Source organism: Mytilus galloprovincialis, chromosome 6, assembly GCF_965363235.1.
Source record: "Mytilus galloprovincialis chromosome 6, xbMytGall1.hap1.1, whole genome shotgun sequence".
NCBI lineage: Eukaryota > Metazoa > Mollusca > Bivalvia > Mytilida > Mytilidae > Mytilus > Mytilus galloprovincialis.
The window spans coordinates 86,668,264-86,693,258 of record NC_134843.1 but is presented as its reverse complement, the minus strand read 5'-3'; the positions used below and the strand labels follow the sequence as shown (position 1 = coordinate 86,693,258).

At 31.8% G+C, this 24,995-nt stretch overlaps 2 protein-coding genes across 3 annotated transcripts in view; one reads left to right on the top strand and one right to left on the bottom strand.

The window, feature by feature from the left end:
• Positions 1 to 5,982, bottom strand: part of LOC143080579 (uncharacterized) — a 58,162-nt gene extending 52,180 nt beyond the window's left edge. For both annotated transcript variants that reach the window (XM_076256481.1, XM_076256483.1), the window contains exon 1: positions 5,871 to 5,982. The gene's annotated coding sequence lies outside the window, so the exon portion shown is untranslated. The remainder of the gene's footprint in view (positions 1 to 5,870) is intronic.
• A 216-nt stretch (positions 5,983 to 6,198) lies between these two features.
• Positions 6,199 to 24,995, top strand: part of LOC143080580 (meckelin-like) — a 38,921-nt gene continuing 20,124 nt past the window's right edge. Inside the window, exons 1-7 of the mRNA XM_076256484.1 lie at positions 6,199 to 6,416; positions 12,940 to 13,028; positions 14,094 to 14,187; positions 15,920 to 16,028; positions 21,330 to 21,402; positions 22,154 to 22,219; positions 23,414 to 23,485. Coding sequence (XP_076112599.1) covers positions 6,221 to 6,416; positions 12,940 to 13,028; positions 14,094 to 14,187; positions 15,920 to 16,028; positions 21,330 to 21,402; positions 22,154 to 22,219; positions 23,414 to 23,485 — 699 coding nt within the window. The 5' untranslated portion in view covers positions 6,199 to 6,220. The remainder of the gene's footprint in view (positions 6,417 to 12,939; positions 13,029 to 14,093; positions 14,188 to 15,919; positions 16,029 to 21,329; positions 21,403 to 22,153; positions 22,220 to 23,413; positions 23,486 to 24,995) is intronic.

Below are 24,995 nucleotides of genomic sequence, written 5' to 3'. Positions count from 1 at the left end.
ATATTTATTCCACACCACGATGATGACATGAAACTTGCACTAGACTTTAATAAAGACTTTTTGTTTATGTAATTTATACATGTTTCTCGTTTCTCGTTTTTTTAAATAGATTAGACCGTTGGTTTTCCCCTTTGAATGGTTTAACACTTGTAATTTTGGGGCCCTTTTAATATACAAGCCTTTATAGCTTGTTTGGTGTGAGCCAAGGCTCCGTGTTGAAGGCCGTACCTTGACCTATAATTGTTTACCTTTATAAATTGTTATTTGGATAGAGAGTTGTCTCATTGGCACTCATACCACATCTTCCTATACCTATTTAAGTTTTGGAAATTTTGCATTGACATTAATATTGATGGGACCTCTACAGAAAAAGAAGCCTCCTCCTCAAATGTTGTCAACACCTTTGACAAAATGATGGGAGCCAGTCAAGCTGTCAACAAATTTTCTAAGGGAAAAGAAGAAGCTATTAACAAGTTAACAGGTATGCATAATAAGTGACCGTCCCAACATCTATTTCTTGCAAGCAAAGGTAGACTTTTTTAGGATAAGGAGAGTCTCCTCACCTTTGTTTGCATTCCTTTTCTTGCAAATTTTCAAACCCCTTTACCTAAATTCCCTAATGATTTCCTTATGCCCTTACTTATTTAACCCGAGGCCTGAAAGCAATTGATTTAAATTAATCATTTGGTCCCTAATAAAAGCAGATCACTCCACACTAGTCTTGTTAAAGCAGACAGCCCATGCATACTTCTCTAAATAGTGGTAACTGTTCGAGAATCCAGAGCATTTGACAGACTGCTAACCAACTTGAAGTATGACTACTGTTGTGGATCTGTTATCACACCTGAAGGTTTGCTTTTATAGTATTACCAAAATATATTCTTTTCACTTTTAATATATAATAACATGGTCTTGCATAGCATGATTTTGTGACCCAACATTGAATGACATTTCCACATTTAACAAACACTCTCAGTTGATTGTATTTTATATGCATGTTCCATTGAGTTATTCAGTGTTTGATATGGGTTCAATGTTCAAATCCTTCTTTCAGTGGAAAATTGCATACTTTAGTGAACGGTTTAAACTTCATTCTACTAGAACACTCTCTAACGTTGAACTTGGACAGATTTCTGACAGATTATACTGCTTAATATAATAAACAGAAAGCTCAGTATTTTAGACATTTTCTTCATTGAAAATTCCCAATATATATATACAAAGTACTCTAGGATATTATTTTTTATTTATTAAAGATCTCTGTTGTTCTTTATTTCAGGTGATGCTGTTGAAGGCGTGGTGAATGTGCACCTACAAATAGACTGTGATGTACACATGTGGAATTTCCGTATTATGACTCTACCGTGGCACAGCCCGATATATGTGCCTCCTGTGCAGCTGTGGGGGCAACAAAGACTGTGTCATTATTGGAAAATTACCACTCAAAAGAAACCCAATTAAATAAACTATTTCAATGTATACATAGAGTTTTATTTAATAAGTCTGACATGAGGAAACTGATAGCTTAATACACTCTAGATTTTAAAATACAGCCCTATAATGATGGTTTGTAATTTTCTATTTACAAGTACCAAAAAAAAACAAATTTACCAAAAAAATAAAATAATTTACCTACCTACCTACCCTCACCTGACTTGATAGGGTCGGGTTTGGGGAAACAAACAATTATTTATTTTTGGCCTAGGGGTTATTAAAATTCTATATATGTTTTTTATTGCATCCTTGGAAATCTGATTTAAATACATTTCTGTTAATCCTTTTTAAGGATTAATCATGATACATAGCTGTGGAGGCAGAAATTTCATTGTTTGACATAAATTCCTAGAACAAAAGGTGCAAAATATAGAACTGAACGGAGCAGAGATGTGTGCTTGATAGTGTTCATTATATCGTTAATTCATTGTAATATTTTGTATTGATTCTCTGCATTCTCTGAGGACTGTAGCTGTTTCCATTATAGATTGGTAGGTTCTGAGATCTGTACATGTTATCATAGGGATTTCAACTTTCCTATTTAAGGAAAACAACTACAAGGCATTTATTGGTAAAGATCCAAGTTTTTCTGTACCCAGTTTTCAATCCATTACCATGGCATTTGTGCAATATCCAGGGTGACATGGTTCACCTTATTTCATGGATTTTCTTGCATTGTTTTAGTCTTTTAAACACTATTTTATACATTTGAGAACGATTCAGGTAAATGAGGATGTACTTTGGTTATGGAAATGTATTCATTGATGTTTTAATGAAGGTTAATTACTTTCTGGTAGTATGACTCGTCAACGCAATGCTTGCATTGTGACAAAGTTAACAAAATGCTCCCATTAATCTGTGCAAATAAATGTTTTCCACTCAAATAATTTGAGTTTGAATTTCCTTGGCAGTCATGCAGCAGGACAAACTGTTCTTTAAGTTCATTTGACTATCAAAGTATAGTAATCATTAACATTTGTTCTTGGTTGTATTTTCTTGGAAGAAACAATGTTGAAAGATCTACTTTAAACTTAATCATGCTGTTTACTAATGTTCATTCAACATCAAGGATCATCTAGGATTTTCCTTACATACCCTGGTCTGTGTTTTACCATTGTCTACATTGTCATGATTGTCAAGTCAACATTTTGAGAGAGGTAGTGTAGTGGTTAGTGCATCAGACTACTAACACAAAGGTTCCTGGTTCGATTCCCGTTCGAGATGAAAATTTCAGGGACTGAATTTTCGGCTCTCTTTTGACACCATTTGCAAGTATGGTCTTGAGGAAATGATGATAGTCCGTCGGAAGGGGACAATAAATAGCTGACCCGTGTTAAGAGAGAGCCATATCTCTTGCACGTTAAAGACACCCTTGTAGATTTCTAAGAAGAGCAGACTAATGCAGCTACAAGGCAGCACTTGCACCCGCAAAGTGGAAAGGGATTAATATAAGTTGCAAAACTTGTTTCCCAATCCACTATAAATAAATATGTTTAAACTAAGTCAACATTTGGTATAAGTAAATGTGATTTCGAAAAATGCAAGTAAAGTTTTTTTTGAAAATATTATTTAGCACGAATAAAGATTCTAAGGGCAAGGTAGGTATAAGCATGTACAAATGTTTATGTTGTATTTCCCATACTTTGATTGATGAATTGTCAATTAAAAACTTTAGTCAGTACATTGAGTTTGTATCATATAAATTCAAGTTTAATATCGTTTTTATGTCTGACAATCATCATTGTTTATTTGATGCCCAACTGATTATCATGATTACCTTAAGCTTACGTTGCAGTATTAACATGTATATAATTAGTCTTCAGGGATTAAAATTGAGGTAAGACATAAATAGACCAGCTGGCAAAAATCTTTCTTAAGCGCCTTTGATGACAGTCACAGTGCAATGTTTACTTGTCATTTCTATGTTCTCAATGTGTTCCAAATTGAAGTTTGTCATAAGTTGTTCAATTAAGGGTTATCAATCATATTTAATTATTTTTTTTGAGAATCAGTTAACATTATCTTCTTTCAACATTGATTTAGGGTTCTTACATTATATTTTTTCCCAAATTTCTATGAAAGATTTATAGTTAGTTAAGGTCACGGCATGCTTACAATCTGTGAGGGGGGATAGGACCTTTATCGGGACTCCTGGATCGGGTGTTTTTAAGCTTGGCATTTCGGGATTGACCCTTTTGGGATTTGGGAAATTTTTTTTTTCGAATTTCGGGATTTCACGTTTTTAAGCCTGGGATTTCAGGATTTCTTGTTTTTAAGCCCGGGATTTTGGGATCAGGACCTCTCCTATCTCTTCTCATCTGTTGATGAAATTAAGAGTACTGGAAGACCATGCCATTATTCTATAGAAATTATTATTATAGTATTATACAATATGTATGAAGTTCTTGATAAAACAAAACGATTTTCTTTGTAAGAAAAAGTCTATTTTACAATGTCCAAAAGTTTTGCAATAAAACTTAGCCATTAAACTACTTAAAACATGATATTCATAATTTTTGTTAATGGACATGATAGACAAGCTTAAGTTTCACTTTAGGCCAAATATGGACTTAAATTTATAAAATTTTAAAATGGCCAGAATTGGCTGTCAGGATTCTACTTTGTCAATTTTGTCCGACTTCTTTTTTAAAAAAATTCAATATGGGTCCCATTTAGCTCTTTGGGTATGGGTGATCACTGCAGAAGTGAGTGGCATTATTTTATAAATAAATTTGTAGAGTGCTTTGAAACTTAAGATTGTGTAACATGCAACACAAACAAATTTTGTTTTGAATGCAAAATTAGATATGTTGCTTTAGTAGGGTTACTTTGTCTATGAAAACTTATCTTGTAATGATTCATCATGTTTAAATCCCATTTTGTTTTAGTGTGTAATCCTGTTCCCTGGTTTATTAACTTTTAATACTCTTACATTTATAACTTTGACCAAGATGAACAAAACTACCGTAGGAGAAAAACAGACTTACATGCTATTAATAAAATCTTAAAAATAGTACCATGATTTTAATCATGTTAAAATAAAAGTAGGGTGAAGGAATAGTCAATACAGTAATCTATGGACTGAAAAACCAAGAGCAAATAAACTCTGGGTGAACATGTTTTTAGGGTTAACAGACGGGCTACCAACTGATTTAGTGGCAAAAGTTCTTGAAAGCTCACGAGGCCACATGTAGACAGTTTTTAATTCTTTTTTATTGAGCCTTATATATTTTCACTTCTATAAACCAAGATGTACAAAAATACCAAGTTTTGTAAACAGTATCAGTGCCATAAATACTTTTTTTGTACTGACATAAATTATTTTACGTATTTTTTTATATTCTGCAACTGTGTTCAACGTGTCTAAATGTCCTATTATATTATTTATTTTTCCATTTCTCTGTCCTTGTTCTTGCATTTATTTGTACTGTTTTCCTGTCATGTAATGTTGTCATTTTAGGGGTATATTTACATTGCCTTGAACATGTGTAAGTATAAGGTTTGGCTAGCCACAAGACCAATTTCAACCTACTCTTTTTTCTTATAATTAATGTCCTTTACTAAGTCAGGAATATGGCAGTTGTTATCTAATAGTTTGTTTCTTCGAAAATATTGCATTGTTGTTTGTTTTTTGTTGCACTTCAGTGTTTCTGTTGTTTTCCTTTTATGCAATGTAGTTGATGTTTTTCCCTCGGTTTTAGTTTGTAACCCCAGATTCGTGTGTCTCATTCGATTTATGACTAGTTTTAAACAGCAGTATACTTCGATTCTGTTGCCTTTGTTTTAAATTATGGACATATCATATAATTATCAATTATACTTCATGTCAACACCTGTAAATAAGTAATTTTCATGTTTGAAACGGAATATACAGCAAAATCTCTTTACATAAAATGTTATTTGAATTTAACTCTTTTATAACATGGCCGAAACCACCCAGACCAACCTGGAACCATGGACTAAAGGTATCAGGTCCGTTCGCGCCCAATATAGTTTCGCACCCTACACGTTCGCACCTCACATTTTCGCGCCCAATTTTTAACAAAATTTAAGTTAAATTGTTAGAAAATATTCATATGAATATAACAAATAATTCTATTCTATTTGAATAACAAATTGAAACTCCAATACATCATTACATTGCATGCAATTTTTCCACAGAACTTACATAAATAAAAGGAATTTTAACCGCATGTGAACGTTTGTACCCTAACATATTGAGACCAATCGTACCCACTTTAACATGTCATTACAGTACTTCTTACGGTAAAGCTCTGTCGATAAATCAGAAAACCACGCGTACTTGCATGGAAAACATGGTCTGCAAATAACATTGTAAAGGAAATATTAGCGGATAAAATGAATTTTTAGTGTACCTAATGTATTGTTTAACAGATTGATCATGTAGTTATTGCAAGTAAGTCACTGGTTACGTGAAAACGATCTTTTTCTCCATGTAGCATTTTGCTGTTTTACTGTAAAAATGGCGACCAATGATAAAAAGTAACCGGAAGTCACCGCAACGGGATAAATATTAGTGAATTGAAAATTACATTTGAAATGGCAAAAATAACCAGATGTGATTTATTACTTTCAACCATTTTCAAAGAGAAGTTTTTTTATTTTTTTTAAATTTCATAACTATATCAATAAAGGCTTGAATAGTTAGAATACATTTTTGTGTGATAAAAAGCGTTCTGACGATCTTGACTACTCGACAACAATCATGGAAGACAAGTGCGCGAAGTTGATCTTACTATTGAACATTTTTGTTGTTGTTCGTTGTCAGTCTCAATATAAAGCTTTTGAAAACATAACTGATTGTAAAGAAACTGGGCTGTTCTTTCAATACTACCAAACATCATCATTGAAATGTTTAACTTGTCCAGAAAATAGTACTTCTATGACTGTTAGTTCTGATGGTAAGATCATGCCCAAACAAGACATGTTCATCATAACAAATGCTGAAATGGCTCTATTTACACCTTAAAACAAACTTTGAGTACAAACTAACCTGTTCAAACGGGAAAGTTTTAAGGCCTGACATCCAATAAATAAAACATTTATAATGCACTTTGTTTTTTAGAAAGATAAAAATCTTTTTTGGATTTTGATGGACATTTTTTTTCATTCCTTCAGTTAGTGTAAAAATAAATTTAGTTTGGATACAACTTTGAGATTCTCCCTCTTAGGTAACAACTATTGAGTATTGTAATGATCTGATGATCAGGCGCGTACAGTACGGGTAGGGACTTATTTTTATGGATGCCTTAATCCGTCTAGATGTCAGACTGGTAGGACAGTTGTCCCAGTGTAATAAACACCTGCTGTGCAATATCCAAGTGGAGGGTCGTAAATCAATCTGTACCAGCTTGATTGGAATTAAATTTTACCTGTACAGATATATTAGTATTTATGGAGGACAGATAAATGTAAAATATTGTTTTGTATTTAAAGAAAAAGAATTAAAATTAAATATAAGAAATAAAATTAAAATTAAATATAAGAAAAATTAAAATTAAATATAATTTTATTTTTTTTATAATTTGAAAATGAAATAAAGACGATTTTTAACAACATGAACAATATATTGTGTTGCCAATTATTTCAATAGTTTTGTGCCAATAAACTAATTTGTATTTGTAAACCGTAAATATTTCATCTAATTCAAAACAATCAGCCTAATAACAACCAAGACTGTTTTCAATAGAAGTTTAAATCAAATTGTTGAGACTTCAATCCCATAAATTATACGAGTTTTCGTTGATGGTTATATTATTTCCCACTTTTAACGTCCTGATCCTTTATATGTTATTATAAGAAACTCAATTTTAAGTATAAGGCCAACATATTGTATTTATGAAATATGTATAGGCATTGTGAATTAGGTTATTTTCCTTTTGATACAACTTTCCCCGTCAGAGCCTCTACATCTATTCACACCTGTCAATCATTTCTCGCAAGTGAAACATTTTGGTCAGACAGATCACTCGTGCTTTCTATTTTGAAATATTTCCCGTTAATCTCTTTGAAAGTCAAACAATTGGTTTCCTTTAACACAATCTTTATAACGCCGAGATCATATTTCGATTCCTATTTTTTTTTATTTTATTTAAGATTGTTGACACTCGAGATAATATGCCTTTCTATTTTCATATCTGAAATTTTTTATGAAAATCGCCGGTATTATAAATATATTTTACAAATTGTATCAAATCAATACACGAAAATCAAAGTTTAACCTTATATAGTTTATTGACTAAATGCACATTTATACCCCAATGGGGTTGAAGGCTAGTCGTACTAGTCATGATCAGCTGTCTTTACTTTTTCGTCGTACTTCTAGTCATTCTAAAGCTCGCGCAGTCAGTATGATTTTTTAAATCGATGTTGTATTATTTCCGAAGTTTAAAGGAGGTCTCCAAATAGATTATTTAAATGGGAATCCGGGAAATGACTGATAAAAATAAAACAAAAAATAGTTAAAAAAGACTAAATTGTGTTTTGATTATACATGTATGTTAATCGATTAAATTTCTATTCTGGTAAATCGTTCAAGAGCCTCAAAACTAAAGCACAATACTGTCAATCATTCCGCATCAAATTTAATCATGAATGAATTTTCCCACGGTCGGTCAGTAAGGTCACCTGTGTTTACTGTTACGACATTTCCCGCCATATAAAAATCTCTTGCAGTGGACAAAATCGATCTTTAATATATTTTATTAGCATTCAATATTATTGTGAGTGGAGTTAAGTTAAAGTTCAACCACATGCACACGCTGTTGATCACTGATATGTGTATCATGGAATTATCTTTTCACGGCAATTTTTTCTTTTATATTGCTATAAAAAAAATATAACATACAAGTTTCCTTTTTTACATGGTTGTGCGTAAATTAATATTATGCAATTAAGGTCGGGATCTATGAATTTTTTTTTCTCGATGTCGGGATTTAAATTTATTTAAATTCGGGACCTTGGGACTTCGTGTTTTTAGCCCGGGATTTCGAGATCCGGACCCCTTTTACCCCCTACCCCCAAATGCAGATCAATTATATTAATTTAGCATAATGAACAAACACGGAAATCTTAAAATAAACTTATGCCCGGGAAGAATCAATATTTTCTTCTAGTGTTATTATTTGCGTTCTATTTTAGTTATACATCTCCAACTTTCGAACAATATTTGTTTAGAGTAAAAAGTAAAAACTACAAAGAATCATCAAGCTACTAATAATATACAAGTATTGCTCACTGTAATTATTTTTATCTCGGAACTGACACAACACAGACTGAATATTAAATACAAATTATAGAAATATTTTGCATGTGACTGCGTCAAACTAAAACGTATGCAGCAGCACTTGAGACAGCATTCTGCTAATCAATGGATTTACGTGGAAAATAAATCAGTAAAATAAAAATAACCGTAAGCTTCAAGAAATAGAATACATGTAAAAATATATATGTTTAAAAAATTTATGCAAACAAATAAGAAAAAGATACAAAAAAACAAAAAAAACAAACGAAAAGGAACATAAAATAAAAATAATTTTTAGGAACAAAGAAAATAAATAACAGTTGAAATATCAAAACCATAATTAACAAAAGTAGGCTATTTTTATTAAACAAAGTTTTCTCCAGTACTTCACCTGTAAAAATATTTTATGTCAAATACGATGTAGAACTAATATAATCAATAAAGTGACTGAGAGGTTAAAATTACAGGTAATCTGATTCTGAAATCAGTGAACCGTAATTCTAGCAACACGGATTAAGATGAAAGGACCATTCACACCTGGATCTGTTGACTAATGACCATACTACCTACCATAAAAATGTCGGATTATTTATATCCGACTAGACGGATTAAGACATCCATAAAAATAAGTCCCTTCCCGTACTGTAGCTACGTTTACGTCAAAACGCCCGGGCGTACACTTGAATTTTGTTTAAAAAAAAATTTAATCTCAATTAAATAAAAAGATCTGGTTTAAAGCACACCAGTCTTTTAAATCTTTCCTCAATTGCTTGTAATTGCGAATAAAAGTGACATTTTTTCTTTCGATCAAATGGTACCATATATCATATATTCATTTTTCGGTCAGTCGAAGTCTGAATCTTCGGGGAATTCTTCTTACTTTCCTTTCGTTTAAAGCATTTCATAATCAGCTGAGATTCGATATATGCTTTGAATTTCAGTCGAGCCTACATTTATGACGCGAAAACAAGAAATATAAGAGAACCTAGATTTCATTGGAGGCGACAACATTTAGGTTCAATATGTTGTAAAAGTTTTTGTTTTTTTAATATCAATGATTTTGTCAAAACTTAATGAAATTTTACGAAAGTTGGACAAAAGCTTTTTATTCTCAAAAGAGTATCCAGACCATATAAATGATGATTTTATATTTTTAATTTTCCCGTATTCTACTGATAAAAGGAACTTGTTTGCATATACAGTCTGTCAATGATGACAGTGGTTGAAGTTTGTTACACTTCAAATACTTTGTTAACCCTTCATTGAATTTTATGAAACTTTTGCAGAAGTTTTTTTGTGATTTATGTCTGAATCAAAATTTTGAAAGTATATTTTTTTTCATTTTTCAATTGACATACGGACTTATCTTTTAGCTTCTAACAGACGCTCTGTGATTATTATTTTTTACATGATGATTTTGAAAGCCTTCAGATATTTTCATGAGACTAGGGTAGAAGTTAATGTACCAGATCAAGAAAAAAAATATAAAGAAAATGTTTGATTATTTAAAAAAAAGATTCAATTTTCACGGGAAGCGGCAATCTAGCGAGAACCACGGTTTCATGGAACCCTTTACGAATTTTCATAAGGCATCTAACATGTCTAAAACATCTTTGCAAATTAATCATTTCATATCCATTAACGACATTTGCACAACAATGGGCCTTATCTTACGGTTTCTTTAAACATAAAGTAATTGGTTTGGATATTTACTCTAACACCAATGACCATTTGATTTCAAATCAACACAATGAATACATTTAACATAAAAAATATATAAAAGAAGTAGTCTATAAGGTATGTTCAACTTGCTATTGATTAGTTTTTTATAAAAAAAAAAATGCCCCCTTTTCGAAACCCACTGCTAGAAGGTGTTATATATAACCTGGGTCCGATTAGGCTCTCAAACCCCTCGCCGTGGTTGGGGCGTACACTTAAAAATAGCCTAGCTACGCCACTGATGATTGTACTGCAGTCTTCACGATAAATAATTCAACGTAAACAGATATCCTTTTCATAATTTATTAAATTTGTCTTATGAAATTATACCCCGCTAGCACAGCTGTTTGCGTTACTGGTAGAGAGGGTTTGGTCTGTGTTTCACTCCGGGACTTCAGGCATACTGACAATACAAATAAACAATAAATGATGTATATAAAGAAACCTTGAAATGACAAGATATATGACAACTGCACCAAGCAATGTAATCGCTCATTTAACAAATAACCAAGATAGATAAAACAGTCTCATATTTGATAGACAAAAACATTAAATACATAAATATCGCAGTATCTCCATGTGAAAATTTAAATTCTAAAATTCTTGAGAATAAAAAAAAAACATTTTCAAACATCACCATATATGATTAAACAGGTTGAGGCGTTTACAGTGAAAAATACCCATTATAAATTTACCAATATAAGGAAATTGTTTTGCCTTAGTACATGTACTATCTTTTTTTTTTTTTTTGAAATTATAATGTTTTATTTGAATTTTACATTTGTTAGAGATACATGAAGTACCGGTACCTTATCCCGGCCTCGTTAACGTTAGTATATAGCATTTCATTGATAAGTTAGTACTTGTTAGTGCACAATATATATGTACTATCTAATTGATTAAAATAAAATTATTCATGGTCACCCACTACAATTATAGACATGACCGTTTATTTAAAATATTAAGAGTTGTTCACTAGTCGACTCGGCTCTGCATTGTATGTAACTTAAAAAACTAACTTCAATCAATCATGTTCATGACGTCCCATCATCCGAGATTAACAAATATACTCACTGGTTCCCACCACTTTTGTTAATTCCATGTACATGTACTAGGGACCAAAGTCAGCATGGTCAGTCAAGTAAAAAAACCATGGCTTTCAATCTATTCCAATTTAATTCTTGACCAGAGCAATGTCTGAAACACATTTTTCAATATCATTGACCAGTTCAACCCTTATATAACATGTGACAATACAAAATTTCATTTCAGAGTAAGGCACGAACAATTCTGAATATTGACGACTGTTTCTCAAAAACATCCCTCTGATGAACCATATTTCTTTATATCGCTATCAAAATGAACCCCATTTCTTTATAAACCCAAAATCATAAAATATTTAGCATGTCTAGCTTGTGAACAATTCCTTCTGTGTTTTTGGAATGGAAACTTAAATGATAATTTAGAAACGTTTGACTCTAAAATTGAAATAAATATATCAAGTGTAAAGAAATAGATATTTAAGTCAAACATTGAAATATAATTGAAATGAAATTTAAAATATACCTTACCAGTACGAAAGTTTTCCAAAATCTAAAGAGATATGGTCCAGACTGTGAGACAAGGTTTAAATATCTAAGTCTGGACATTGAGTCTCAAGCACAAGAAAAATGATCCCTGTGAAAAGTGAACGGACAACTATGGTTATATTAATATCTAAAAATAGAAAAAGGGGAATTTAGGATGACCCATAAACATTACAATTCATTTTTACTGTACATACCTCAGGGTCATTTTTGGACAAATTTGGTTAGAATCTGTTGGCCTGTAGAGATGAATTTTACAGGCCGAAAGCAATTTTGCAAGCTTGGGTTGCTAACACTGTTTAATAAGCTAGACTCTACAAATTAAAAGGAGAGACCAAATAAAAAATTGTCAATCATTAACATGTTTAAAAAAAATAAACTTCAAATTGAATCACTGTAAACATGACAAACAAGAGGAAATACAAATCAGAAAGTCATACCAATAGGTCAATGGGGCAGTGAAAGAACATAAACCAAAGAAAAGCAGACAAGATCATGACCAAAAACAGAATATGACAAAGGGTATATACATGTATGTAAGACTTCTCTTCTGAAAAAATTAAAGATAGAGCAACAGCTGGAACTGTATCCGTTACTGACAATGACAACTACTCCTCTACAGGTTCCTATCCTTTCGTTATGTGGTAATACGTTATAACCGTTTCCAAGTGTACAGGATTTAAAAAAAAATCAACTGGTCCAAGACATGTCTAACTTTTTATTATTTTACAAATTAACATACTCTATATATTTGCTTACCATGCCTGATCTAAATTTATAACATTACTGATACCATTATCATTCAAGTTTGCCTGTCATGTTTGATATACAATAGAAGGAACAGAAATATTTATTCCAGATTAATATCTGTTGCAGGTTTAGATTGTATTTGCAATCCTGGTTACTATTATACAAGAAATTTTGGAGGTGGAAAAGTGACTTGTGCCAAATGTCCAGCCAATCAGGTAAGTGTTTCTTCATGTACTGGTACATGATGTAGACAGTAGGCATATAGTGGGGTCTACTCAGTGGTTAATCAGTGTTCTCCCCTGAATTTTTAAATAGCAACATGGAAATTAACATACATGTAGCACTGGTTTACCAAAAAATATAGCACCATGGCCCCTATACATTCATGATTGTATAACAAAACCATCCAGGACAGCATTATGGTAGAAAATATAGCACCAGGGTTCCATGGTGCTTTAAGACCCTGGGGGAACACTGGGTTTAATGACTTTCTTGGTATGTCCATTACAGCGTGTACAGTTTGATACCTGTATATGTTACATGTTTTATATATTAGTAACTGATTAGCATGATTAGTGACTTTTACATCAATGAAGTGAAAAAACTATTATTTGGCAGTTGTTGGACAATCTTGTACAGTAAATTAAATTCTAATTTAACGTCAAGTATTAAAGTATTCCAGAGGGAACTTTTGCTATAAAACCTCATAAGTCTCATGGACCTATAGCTAGAATATAGGTGAAAGATACTGAAAGATAAGATAAGATAAAATAAATTTTATTATCCAAATTAGGTCCCCAGGGGGGCATATACACATAACATATATAATTGATACAACATACAGTATTTTACATAACATTGTAAAATAAACTATTGAAATAGTCATACAGGTATTATTTGTTAAATAAAAAAGTATTTGAGAGTTGCTACTCCAGAGATGTGGCAAACCCCATTTATTTATTTACTTTTTTTTTTCTCACTTGATTTTATAATATTTTGCTGAAAATGTATAAATATAAGATATATATATAAATATTTGAATTGTACAAGGTCGTGTGTTTCTCTGATACTTTTTATGAGGTTTTAACACTAAATCCCTTGTATATATGCATACTTTTCATCTTGGAGAACATTATTATTTATAAGTTGAATTGGCTTTTAAGAAAGTAAAATTGTCATGTACAGTTTTTACATTTTTTATACTACACTTTTAATCTACGCTTTCATTTAACCTTCTAGATATAAATCTAAACATACTTTAAAATAAATGTATATTACAGGCTAGGTCAGCTGATGGCTGGGGTTGTGTGGATTGCGGTACCCTTGGTATCGTTAATGGTGAATGTCTTACATGTGGGACCAGAATTACGCCAGGTATTAGTTTATTTGGAATGCTTTACTTATTGTGACAGAAATACTCAAGGCATTTGTTAATTTGGAATGCTTTACTTCTGGTGACAGAAATACTCAAGGCATTTGTTAGTTTGGAATGCTTTCATTATGGTGACAAAAATACTCAGGGCATTTGTTAATTTGGAGTGCTTTCATTATGGTGACAGAAATACTCCGGGCATTTGTTAATTTGGAGTGCTTTCATTATGGTGACAAAAATACTCAGGGCATTTGTTAATTTGGAATGCTTTCATTATGGTGACAGAAATACTCAAGGCATTTGTTAATTTGGAATGCTTTCATTATGGTGACAAAAATACTCAGGGCATTTGTTAATTTGGAATGCTTTCATTATAGTGACAGAAATACTCAAGGCATTTGTTAATTTGAAATGCTTTCATTATGGTGACAAAAATACTCAAGGCATTTGTTAATTTGAAATGCATTACTTATGGTGACAAAAATACTCCAGGCATTTGTTGATTGGAACATGTTGAAATGCTTTACTTATGGTGACAAAAATACTCAAGGAATTTGTTTTTTGGAATGCTTTACTTATGGTGACAAAAATACTCCAGGAATTTGTTTTTTGGAATGCTTTACTTATGGTGACAAAAATACTCCAGGTATTGTTTTTAAATTCTATTCAGAATTCACATAATTTACAAACTTGTATCCACTGCTGGGAGTATGAAAACAATATTTTGTGCCTTGGAGATCCCTGATTTCAACTTTTAACCATTGCACATTTATTTAAAGATGACAGGTCCAAGAAGGAGATTTATCTATGATGATCGTGATAGAGAAGTTAAAAATAACAGTATTTACACTGCCCCATCATAAAGCATGTCATGGAGATCCTTAACATGCTCCTGTTTGCATGGATCAAATTATTACAAATCATACACCATTGTTTAAATTGGTGAATACAGGTTTGCTTTTAATTTTGATTTTTTTCTGGTTTGTTTTTCTAGCGCTATAAATCTCTTTGAGGCCACATTTAAAAGAATGTCTTTTTCCCCTCCCCAGGGTCAATCCTTTGTAAACTGACCAGGCAGGCATTTTTAAAAAAAATGTTTTTTAACTGGATGTCATAGCATGTTCACATGGATGGTGTGACTTGTCCAGTTGAGGCCACTTATCAGTTGTTTGTGCTCAATTTGAGTGTATTTGATTAGATTATCAACCCTTTTGCTAACAAGCACTTTTCAAAAAATAATTCAGGATATAAAAATCAGATTTTTTTGTGGAAATAAATTTTTTGACCCTGGTGCTTATATAAGACCTGGGTGGCGGGAGGGGAAACGAACATATTTTTAATTTTGGCCTGATACAACAGTCACAGTTTAGGCAATTTTCAAAGATCAATGGATACAGAACAATTATACTTCTGATAAGATGATTTCTCAATACAAATTTGATTTTATTCTGACAATAATTGCATTATGCACAAGACAGGAGTATCATGTATGAATTGTGTTCATAGCTGCTTATTTTTAAATACTTAAAATTATGAGTGGAGCCCAAGGTTTTATCAGGACAACATGTGCAATTTCTTGTGTAAAATGTGTATATATAAATTGTATATGTATTTGTAGTTGAAAGTGAGCTGAATGGAGGCCTAGTTACCTGGTTTCTGTCATATTAACATATAACCAACATTTTTTTTTATTCATAAAATATTTGAAATTCTATACACATTGTATATTTAAAGTTGAAAGAGAGCTGAATGGCAACTTATATCTAAATGTTGGTACAAACCAAAGAGAAAGAGATTGCAGACCTTGTCAAGATAACACCTGGTTAAATTCAGCAGGCACCAGGTATGTTTTAGTTCTGCAAAAGAAAGTAATGATAATATTATAGCTCTCTTGGTACACATATTGTCAATAGCTAGCTTGTATCAATAATCAATATATCAGGAATCATATACAAGAGGTCGTTCTTTACATTTTTTTAATGAACAGTTTTTTTTATCTTTAGTTTTAAGTGACGGGCTTTATTTTATAAGTAGAAAACAAGATTGTTTCATTAGCATTAGCAAAATCTGTATTGATAACATTATATAACACAGAGAGGACCAGAAAAGTCATGAAGAAAGATATTGTTCATAGTCATATGATACTTCAAATGTATTTTTTTTTATATAAATGAATGGCTAAGGTTTTAATTCTTAACATATGTACACAGACCTTTTTTTTAATAGAAAATTCTATTTTTGAACAAAATCTTCAGAAATGTACTAGTATTGAAAATGATTGTTTACCATTGTTTACTGGTACTCTTTAATTAACAGACAGCTATTCCATATGTAGCTTGTGACCTTCCCCACAATACCTCTTATTAGAGACTCTGCATAGACTGCAATAGATTTTGAAAACAGCGATGTATTAAGGAAAAACAAAATGTGGAAAGAATATACTGTTTATCAATTCTGCAAAAAAAAAATGAATACACCAAATTATTAAACAACTGTTAGGCCAAAAATAAATAATTGTTTGTTTCCCCAAACCCGACCCTATCAAGTCAGGTGAGGGTAGGTAGGTAGGTAAATTATTTTATTTTTTTGGTAAATTTGTTTTTTTTTGGTACTTGTAAATAGAAAATTACAAACCATCATTATAGGGCTGTATTTTAAAATCTAGAGTGTATTAAGCTATCAGTTTCCTCATGTCAGACTTATTAAATAAAACTCTATGTATACATTGAAATAGTTTATTTAATTGGGTTTCTTTTGAGTGGTAATTTTCCAATAATGACACAGTCTTTGTTGCCCCCACAGCTGCACAGGAGGCACATATATCGGGCTGTGCCACGGTAGAGTCATAATACGGAAATTCCACATGTGTACATCACAGTCTATTTGTAGGTGCACATTCACCACGCCTTCAACAGCATCACCTGAAATAAAGAACAACAGAGATCTTTAATAAATAAAAAATAATATCCTAGAGTACTTTGTATATATATATTGGGAATTTTCAATGAAGAAAATGTCTAAAATACTGAGCTTTCTGTTTATTATATTAAGCAGTATAATCTGTCAGAAATCTGTCCAAGTTCAACGTTAGAGAGTGTTCTAGTAGAATGAAGTTTAAACCGTTCACTAAAGTATGCAATTTTCCACTGAAAGAAGGATTTGAACATTGAACCCATATCAAACACTGAATAACTCAATGGAACATGCATATAAAATACAATCAACTGAGAGTGTTTGTTAAATGTGGAAATGTCATTCAATGTTGGGTCACAAAATCATGCTATGCAAGACCATGTTATTATATATTAAAAGTGAAAAGAATATATTTTGGTAATACTATAAAAGCAAACCTTCAGGTGTGATAACAGATCCACAACAGTAGTCATACTTCAAGTTGGTTAGCAGTCTGTCAAATGCTCTGGATTCTCGAACAGTTACCACTATTTAGAGAAGTATGCATGGGCTGTCTGCTTTAACAAGACTAGTGTGGAGTGATCTGCTTTTATTAGGGACCAAATGATTAATTTAAATCAATTGCTTTCAGGCCTCGGGTTAAATAAGTAAGGGCATAAGGAAATCATTAGGGAATTTAGGTAAAGGGGTTTGAAAATTTGCAAGAAAAGGAATGCAAACAAAGGTTAGGAGACTCTCCTTATCCTAAAAAAGTCTACCTTTGCTTGCAAGAAATAGATGTTGGGACGGTCACTTATTATGCATACCTGTTAACTTGTTAATAGCTTCTTCTTTTCCCTTAGAAAATTTGTTGACAGCTTGACTGGCTCCCATCATTTTGTCAAAGGTGTTGACAACATTTGAGGAGGAGGCTTCTTTTTCTGTAGAGGTCCCATCAATATTAATGTCAATGCAAAATTTCCAAAACTTAAATAGGTATAGGAAGATGTGGTATGAGTGCCAATGAGACAACTCTCTATCCAAATAACAATTTATAAAGGTAAACAATTATAGGTCAAGGTACGGCCTTCAACACGGAGCCTTGGCTCACACCAAACAAGCTATAAAGGCTTGTATATTAAAAGGGCCCCAAAATTACAAGTGTTAAACCATTCAAAGGGGAAAACCAACGGTCTAATCTATTTAAAAAAACGAGAAACGAGAAACATGTATAAATTACATAAACAAAAAGTCTTTATTAAAGTCTAGTGCAAGTTTCATGTCATCATCGTGGTGTGGAATAAATATTTCAGTAGAAACACTTTGTTTTGATACACGGATGTGTTTTTTGTCAAGAGCATCCTCCTCCTCTTCAGTCAATTTTAAATCGGCTATATCGTCCTCACATAGGTCTTCAAATATTTCCTTCTTCGAAAATCTTTCCAAAAAGTTTCCAGCCGAATAAACGGCAACAAAAACTGACAGAACGGCGTCCATGTAAATGTATGAACAATCTAGAGAATATTGTTCTGAATATCGTAAAGACCCGAGACCACGTGGAATAAGAAGCCAAGTCGCGTCATCAATGCGTTTTCAACAATGCCGATTTCAAAGGCGCTTTGAAGAACAGCGTCTCCTTATGTCTTATGTATTTGACTTGTCCATTTCATAGGAGCACCGCACCACCACATGAATTTCGATAAAAAAAAATTCTACACAAAATCGGCAATAAAATTATTCCGGTCGCGGCGATTTTTCCCGGTCGGTCGGGATTGGGGAAACAAACAATATTTTATTTTAGGCCCTATGACAAATCCCTTCTGTTGCCAAGTGAATTACGAAATTTTGAAACTGCAATAGTATCAAAAGAGCAAAGATAATGAATAATAGAGACAGGCCATTTTGTACATATACCAAGGAGAAACTTCGTGCAAAGCTTTAGCCTTTATCTTTTATTGTTAAATTGCATTTAATAAATAAAGGGGATTTTGTGGCAAATAAAACCAAGATTTTTTTAGAAAATCCACAGACTTTAATACAGAAATTTTAGTTATAATATTTTAAACATAGATTAATCACTTGTTTTTTCTATGATGTGCTCATGTTTATTTTTAACATAATCACACCTTATGTAAGAATCCTGGGTTTTGATTGGTTGATAGCCAGTGTATTTTTCACCAATTAACTGTTATCAAATGAATATCGTTCATTTTTTAACACCGCCGGGGTACATGCAAAAAGGATATGCTTTTTTTACCCTCTCTGTCGTGGTATTTGCCAAAAAATACTCTATCAGACTGGACGCTTGTAACGTCACTACCATCAATGCATTTTTGAACGACAACATTCGGTGTAATCAGTCAGGGGTACTACTTAAACAAGTGATTTCAGAATCACTTCTTCAAGTGATTTTGGCTGTGAAACATTTTTAAAAAATCTATAAATAGACACAGACTTTTTAGAATCATTGAAACAAGTAATTTGTGAAGATCACTTCAATAAGTGTTTATAACTTTTTCTTGATATTTTTCTCACAAGCTTGATGTTTGTATTGGTAAAAAGACAAGAATTCCAATGAAAAAACAACTATGTACATCTAGAAATTGTCTTTTGCTTGATAAGCCTATCAGTTTTTCCAATTTATTTAAAATATACATTCTCTGGAATAATTTGTAGATCAGGACATAACCTTGAATTATATCATTCTAACTCTTAAGAAAACCAATCAGGTTACCTAATATTGTTGACCATAAAATATCAGATATTCAGAGTAGTTAATGAATATTTGATTACAGAACAATTCTCATGGGTACTTTTAAAAGCTTTAGCGCACTAACTTTAATACTGCCCAAGTGCACTGGTGAAGTTAATATCCATAGAAAAAGGGATAACTGATCTATGTAGGAAAATTATGGAAAAGTTTGTGAAAATATGGAAAATCAATGAAATTAGCATTTGAAGATCAAAGGAAACACCAAAATCACTTAAATAGGTGATAACTGAATTTATCAAATCACTGAAATAGGTGATAATGAAATCATTTGTTTACCCCTGACTGGTAATTAAACAGATATATCATGTTCTTGAGGGTTATTTGCGAAAAATACCAGTCTTGAAAATGAATTTCTCTCGCCTTACGGCTCACAAAATTTAACATTCTCTTGACTGGTATTTTACGCAAATACCCCTCCTTAACATGATATATCTGTTCAAAAGTCCTTAACAACCTTTAAATTAAAAAAAAAAAAATCGATCTGAGTCACTTAAGTCGAGTGCACCCTAAAAGGTGTACTTGAAATGGTTCATATTTATATTTGTTTCAACCAATATATAAATTTATAAACTTGCTTTAAAGAAATCATTGCTAGCACTGCATGCAATAAGCTTCTATTTATCAAGCATTGTCAAATATGAGAGTAAAAGGGGAAAGGCTGTGGATTTTCTGCAAAAATCTTGAATTTATTTGCCACAAAATCCCATTTTGCTATTAAATGCAACGAAACAATAAAAAATAAAGCTTTGCAGGATGTTAACCCTTGATATATGTACAAAAAAGCATATCTCTACTATTCATTATCTTTGCTGTTTTGATACTATTGCAGTTTGAAAACTTCGTAATTCACATAGCTACAGAAGGAGTCATAAACCTTAACAAATGAGATCACATGAAAAACTTTAAAAAAGATCAGCAAATGCTCTTTTATCTAAATGCTCCATGTTTCTGTGGTGATTGTTTACAAAGTTAAAGATTGATAAACTTCAGCACATATACCTGAATTGTAATCATCAGCCAAAGCTTTTGATCAACAATCACTGAGAGAAACATTTTTTACTCTATTTTATGTTATTGATTAGTAATAAATGTGAAAAATGTGCTCAGATGACTTGTTCAGTATATAGATTTATTAAAATAAGAAGATGTGGTATGATGCATGCATTGGTTCAATAAGATCCTTAAGAAAATAATCACAAGAAGCTTGTTTTATATGACTTTAACCAAAAGCAAGGAAACCTAATTATGTTCATATTTGTTGATAAAGGTGACTTGATGAGTATCACAATGATAAGAACTCAACTTCTCTGAATCTGATACATGTATTTGTATGACAGATTTTCCTGAAATTACAATAATAGATGCACAATAATTTCTCAATTAACAGTTATTACATACATGAAGTTACAAATTGTTGATTACACTTTATAGTTAAAGATGTTTACTTTATCTCAAATAACTTTATCTTATGTATTTCAGATGTGTGAGATGTACAGATTATTTGAAAACCGCAGTAGGCCTTACTACGTGTACTTGTATTGATGCTCAAAAGGTTGGTTTATGCAGACAGTAATACATACCAACTGACCCCAGCAAACAGAATTTAATAAAAAACATTACAATTATATTTTCTCTTCGCAAGAAAAATGTCTCCAGCATGCAGTATGAATACATGTATCTTGGCAACTTTTAATTGACAGAAGAAAATTGTATGCAACTGTCATGAACCACAATAATTTAGAAAATATCAGTTTTTATGCTCCACCATAGTGGAGGGGGCATTAAGTTTTACCCTTGTCCATCTCTACTGTACATCCGCACATACGTCGGCACATATGTCTGCACAAATGTCCATACATCCAAAAGTTGGTTTCCGTTCTCTAACTTTAGTTTCCCTCAACCAAATGTTATAAAAGTGGACACAATACTTATAACCACAAAACATATATAGATCTTCAATTTTGGTGGTGTCACTTTAATTATTTAGAATTATGCCCCTTTACAAATGGAAAATTACTAAATTTTCCCTTTCTATTCTCTAACTTTAGTTTGCCTCAACCAAATGTTATGAAACTTATTCACAATGTTAACTACCACACAACTCAGATCAAGTGCAAATTTGGGTAGCTACACTTTTACAGTTCTTCATTTATGTCCCTTTATAACTTTGTATGCAAGTTGGTGCATATTCTCCCTTTATTTATAAATTTATTAGATATAAATGATTTTTGGCAAGATTAACATTGACCTGTAATTTAATTTCTTTTGTTGCTAAAAACTATAATAATGTGTCTATATTTCAGGCTGATGGTTTATGCCTTCCATCTTTGCCTACACTCACTAATGTCCTCACAACTGTACCACTCACAGTAAGTAGCCAAACTGTTTTATAGATTTTTATTGATTACGATATACTGTTTATAGTTAATATAAAATGTTTTATTTTAAAGGTTGATATGCTATGGCGGAAAAAATGGTAATGTTCAAAACTGTGGTCTCAAAAAAGTCAAATTAATTTTTAGTAAGGATATTGTTGTCTCCCACTGTAATATATATTCCCCTATGAGAAAATCCCCTAGTTTTGGTTGGTTGACTATATGTAAAATCTTTGGTTTCTGTTAAGTGTGTCATGATATGTTGTTCCTCCTTTTTTTTGGCTTTGAAAGGAGTAGGTCCGGTAAGGACCGATTTTGGCCTCAAATTTCAGGTTCATCTGACGAAAGATGTTGACCACTTTATAAACACTCAAGTGTCTATTTCATTTGATTTAATTAATTGATGTGAAAGATTTTAACCAATTTAGTCATTAAAAACGCACCGTCAAGCTCAAATATGAAGGATCTACCAAATATGCCAAAAAATGTCACTTTTAAGATGGTTTTTGTCAAAAATGAAAGTGGCCGCATCCGTGTTCATCCTCAACCTTTATATATGTTATGTATTATCATCAAATACAACTTACATTTCAATATTTTGGATGAACACGAATGCAGTCACTGTCATTTTACACGGAAACCGTCTAAAATTTAACCAAAATGCAAGAATTGTGAAGATTTCAGTAATTTAGCATGACTTAATGGTGCTAGTACCCGATATATGTATATCGTATTGTCAAAAACAGCCCATATTTATGTAGCAGAAGCATTCTACTGTCCAATAAATAACTAAAAGTATACATTTTAACAATTTTGTAAAACTGCTATATTTTGGGGCCAAAAAGGGGTCTTACTGGACCTACTCCTTTGATGTTGTGATTCAATTTAGGTAGTTTATTGCTCCTTTTGTTGTTTGACAATCATATTACTTATTTTCTTAATGCTTTTCTTGCATACATGTTTTATTCTTTCGATTTTTAAGAAGAAATGAAGACAAAAATCTGACAGGTATTAGTTTAAAAAGCAGATTGTAAATTCAGAAATTATTGTAATGGATGCAGCTTTATCTGAAATTGCAATACTAAATCTTTAAAAAAGATTGTGCATTCTTCAGAAATCACAATTATAAATGTACCCAATAATTACAAAATTTACATAAAGTTGATTTTAAGTTTATTTTATTTACAGGATGGTTTCGCTCCACAATTCTCTGCGCTTTTAGATAAACAATTGAAGGCATCATATCTTATGTGTCAAGAAGTAAGTCATGCTATATGTAGAACTAGGCAAATCACAATGCAAATGGACATTTTAAGTGATAACTTTGTCAAATTATTATTTTTATGTTTAATAAAGTTTTTGAAAATGCTAGCTGAAGCATAGGATTACAAAAAACACACACCAATATCTTGTAGAATTGTAAAAATAATAGTCTGACATTGTTTTCTAATATAAAATTGATTTTAATTTTATGAAAAGATGGATTAACATTTTTATGCAGTTAAGCTGCATTATGCGAGCACCCTAGATTTGTGTTCTACCCAATAAATGCTGAAATACTTGCCATTGTTATTATCTAGCTCGCTACTATGTTATATATAACTAATTGAACAATTTTTTAATACTTTTTATTCTGGATTACAAAAAATATGACCAGAAAAACCTTAAATGATCGTCGATTTATCCAAAAGTTTTAAAGTTACACATAGGAAGTAGTGCTTATTAAGAATCCTTGTGTAGTTCATTATGACTTGTGCTTTTAGCTAAGATGTCAAAGAACAATTGTATGAAATATTTAATCGCCGAAAATCTCTTAAGACAAGTAGTCTAGATTTCCCAAATGACAAAAGTCGTAGGAATATTGTTTGTCATCAATACGTAGTACAACTACGTCAGTAGTCTATTATATAATAAGTTCAACTGTTCATGCTGTTGGCGGCAATTTCAAATTAGTCTAGAAAAAGAAATTTTCGTAGCTTTTCAATTTGGAGGCAAGTGTGCAAATTAGCGGTGGTCCGAGGTCCGCGACCTTCCACTTTTGCAAGCAGAATTTCGAATAGGATAGTTGGTTTCTAGCTACGCCCGACGTAGTCACCTTCCACTTGAAAGAAAATAAGAAATTACTTTGCAAACCTTTTCACCATGTTCACCAAAGTCTCCAATTAAACGAGCTAAAAACTCATTTTTATCATTATTAGTCATGACAGCGATGTTCATTTTGTTCAACCGCTAGCTTTATACAGAAAATCGCCGACAAATATTGTATAAATTCGAGTAAAATCGTATCTGATTGACACAAGCAACATTGTAAACACATAACAATGGCGGCCGTGAAGACCAAATTTTATAATATCGGATCCGATTCCGGAAGCGGATAAGGGTAATTCCGGGTTTGGCGATCATTTACAAAATAAATCCAAGCAGGTGAAACAACACATCTATGCATGGTAAATTAATGAATATAAACACTAGAATTGTAAACCAAAAGATATATGTAAAAGAAAGAAAAAGCAGAAAAATATTTTATTCAGAAACTCAAAATTACTTTTTGACAAATTTTTAATTTAAAAATCCAATACAAAGTGACAGCTGGGAACAGTATATCTAACAATATACATGTTCATGGTCACAGTCTAAATTTTCTTTATAAATGATAAATGATGATAATGCATGTGAGATGCTTTTAAAGTGTAAACATATTACTGCAATTTCGAAGGGTTATTTGTTTTTCTCAATTTTGAAGGGTCAATTAAAGTAGCTGAAAGTTTCT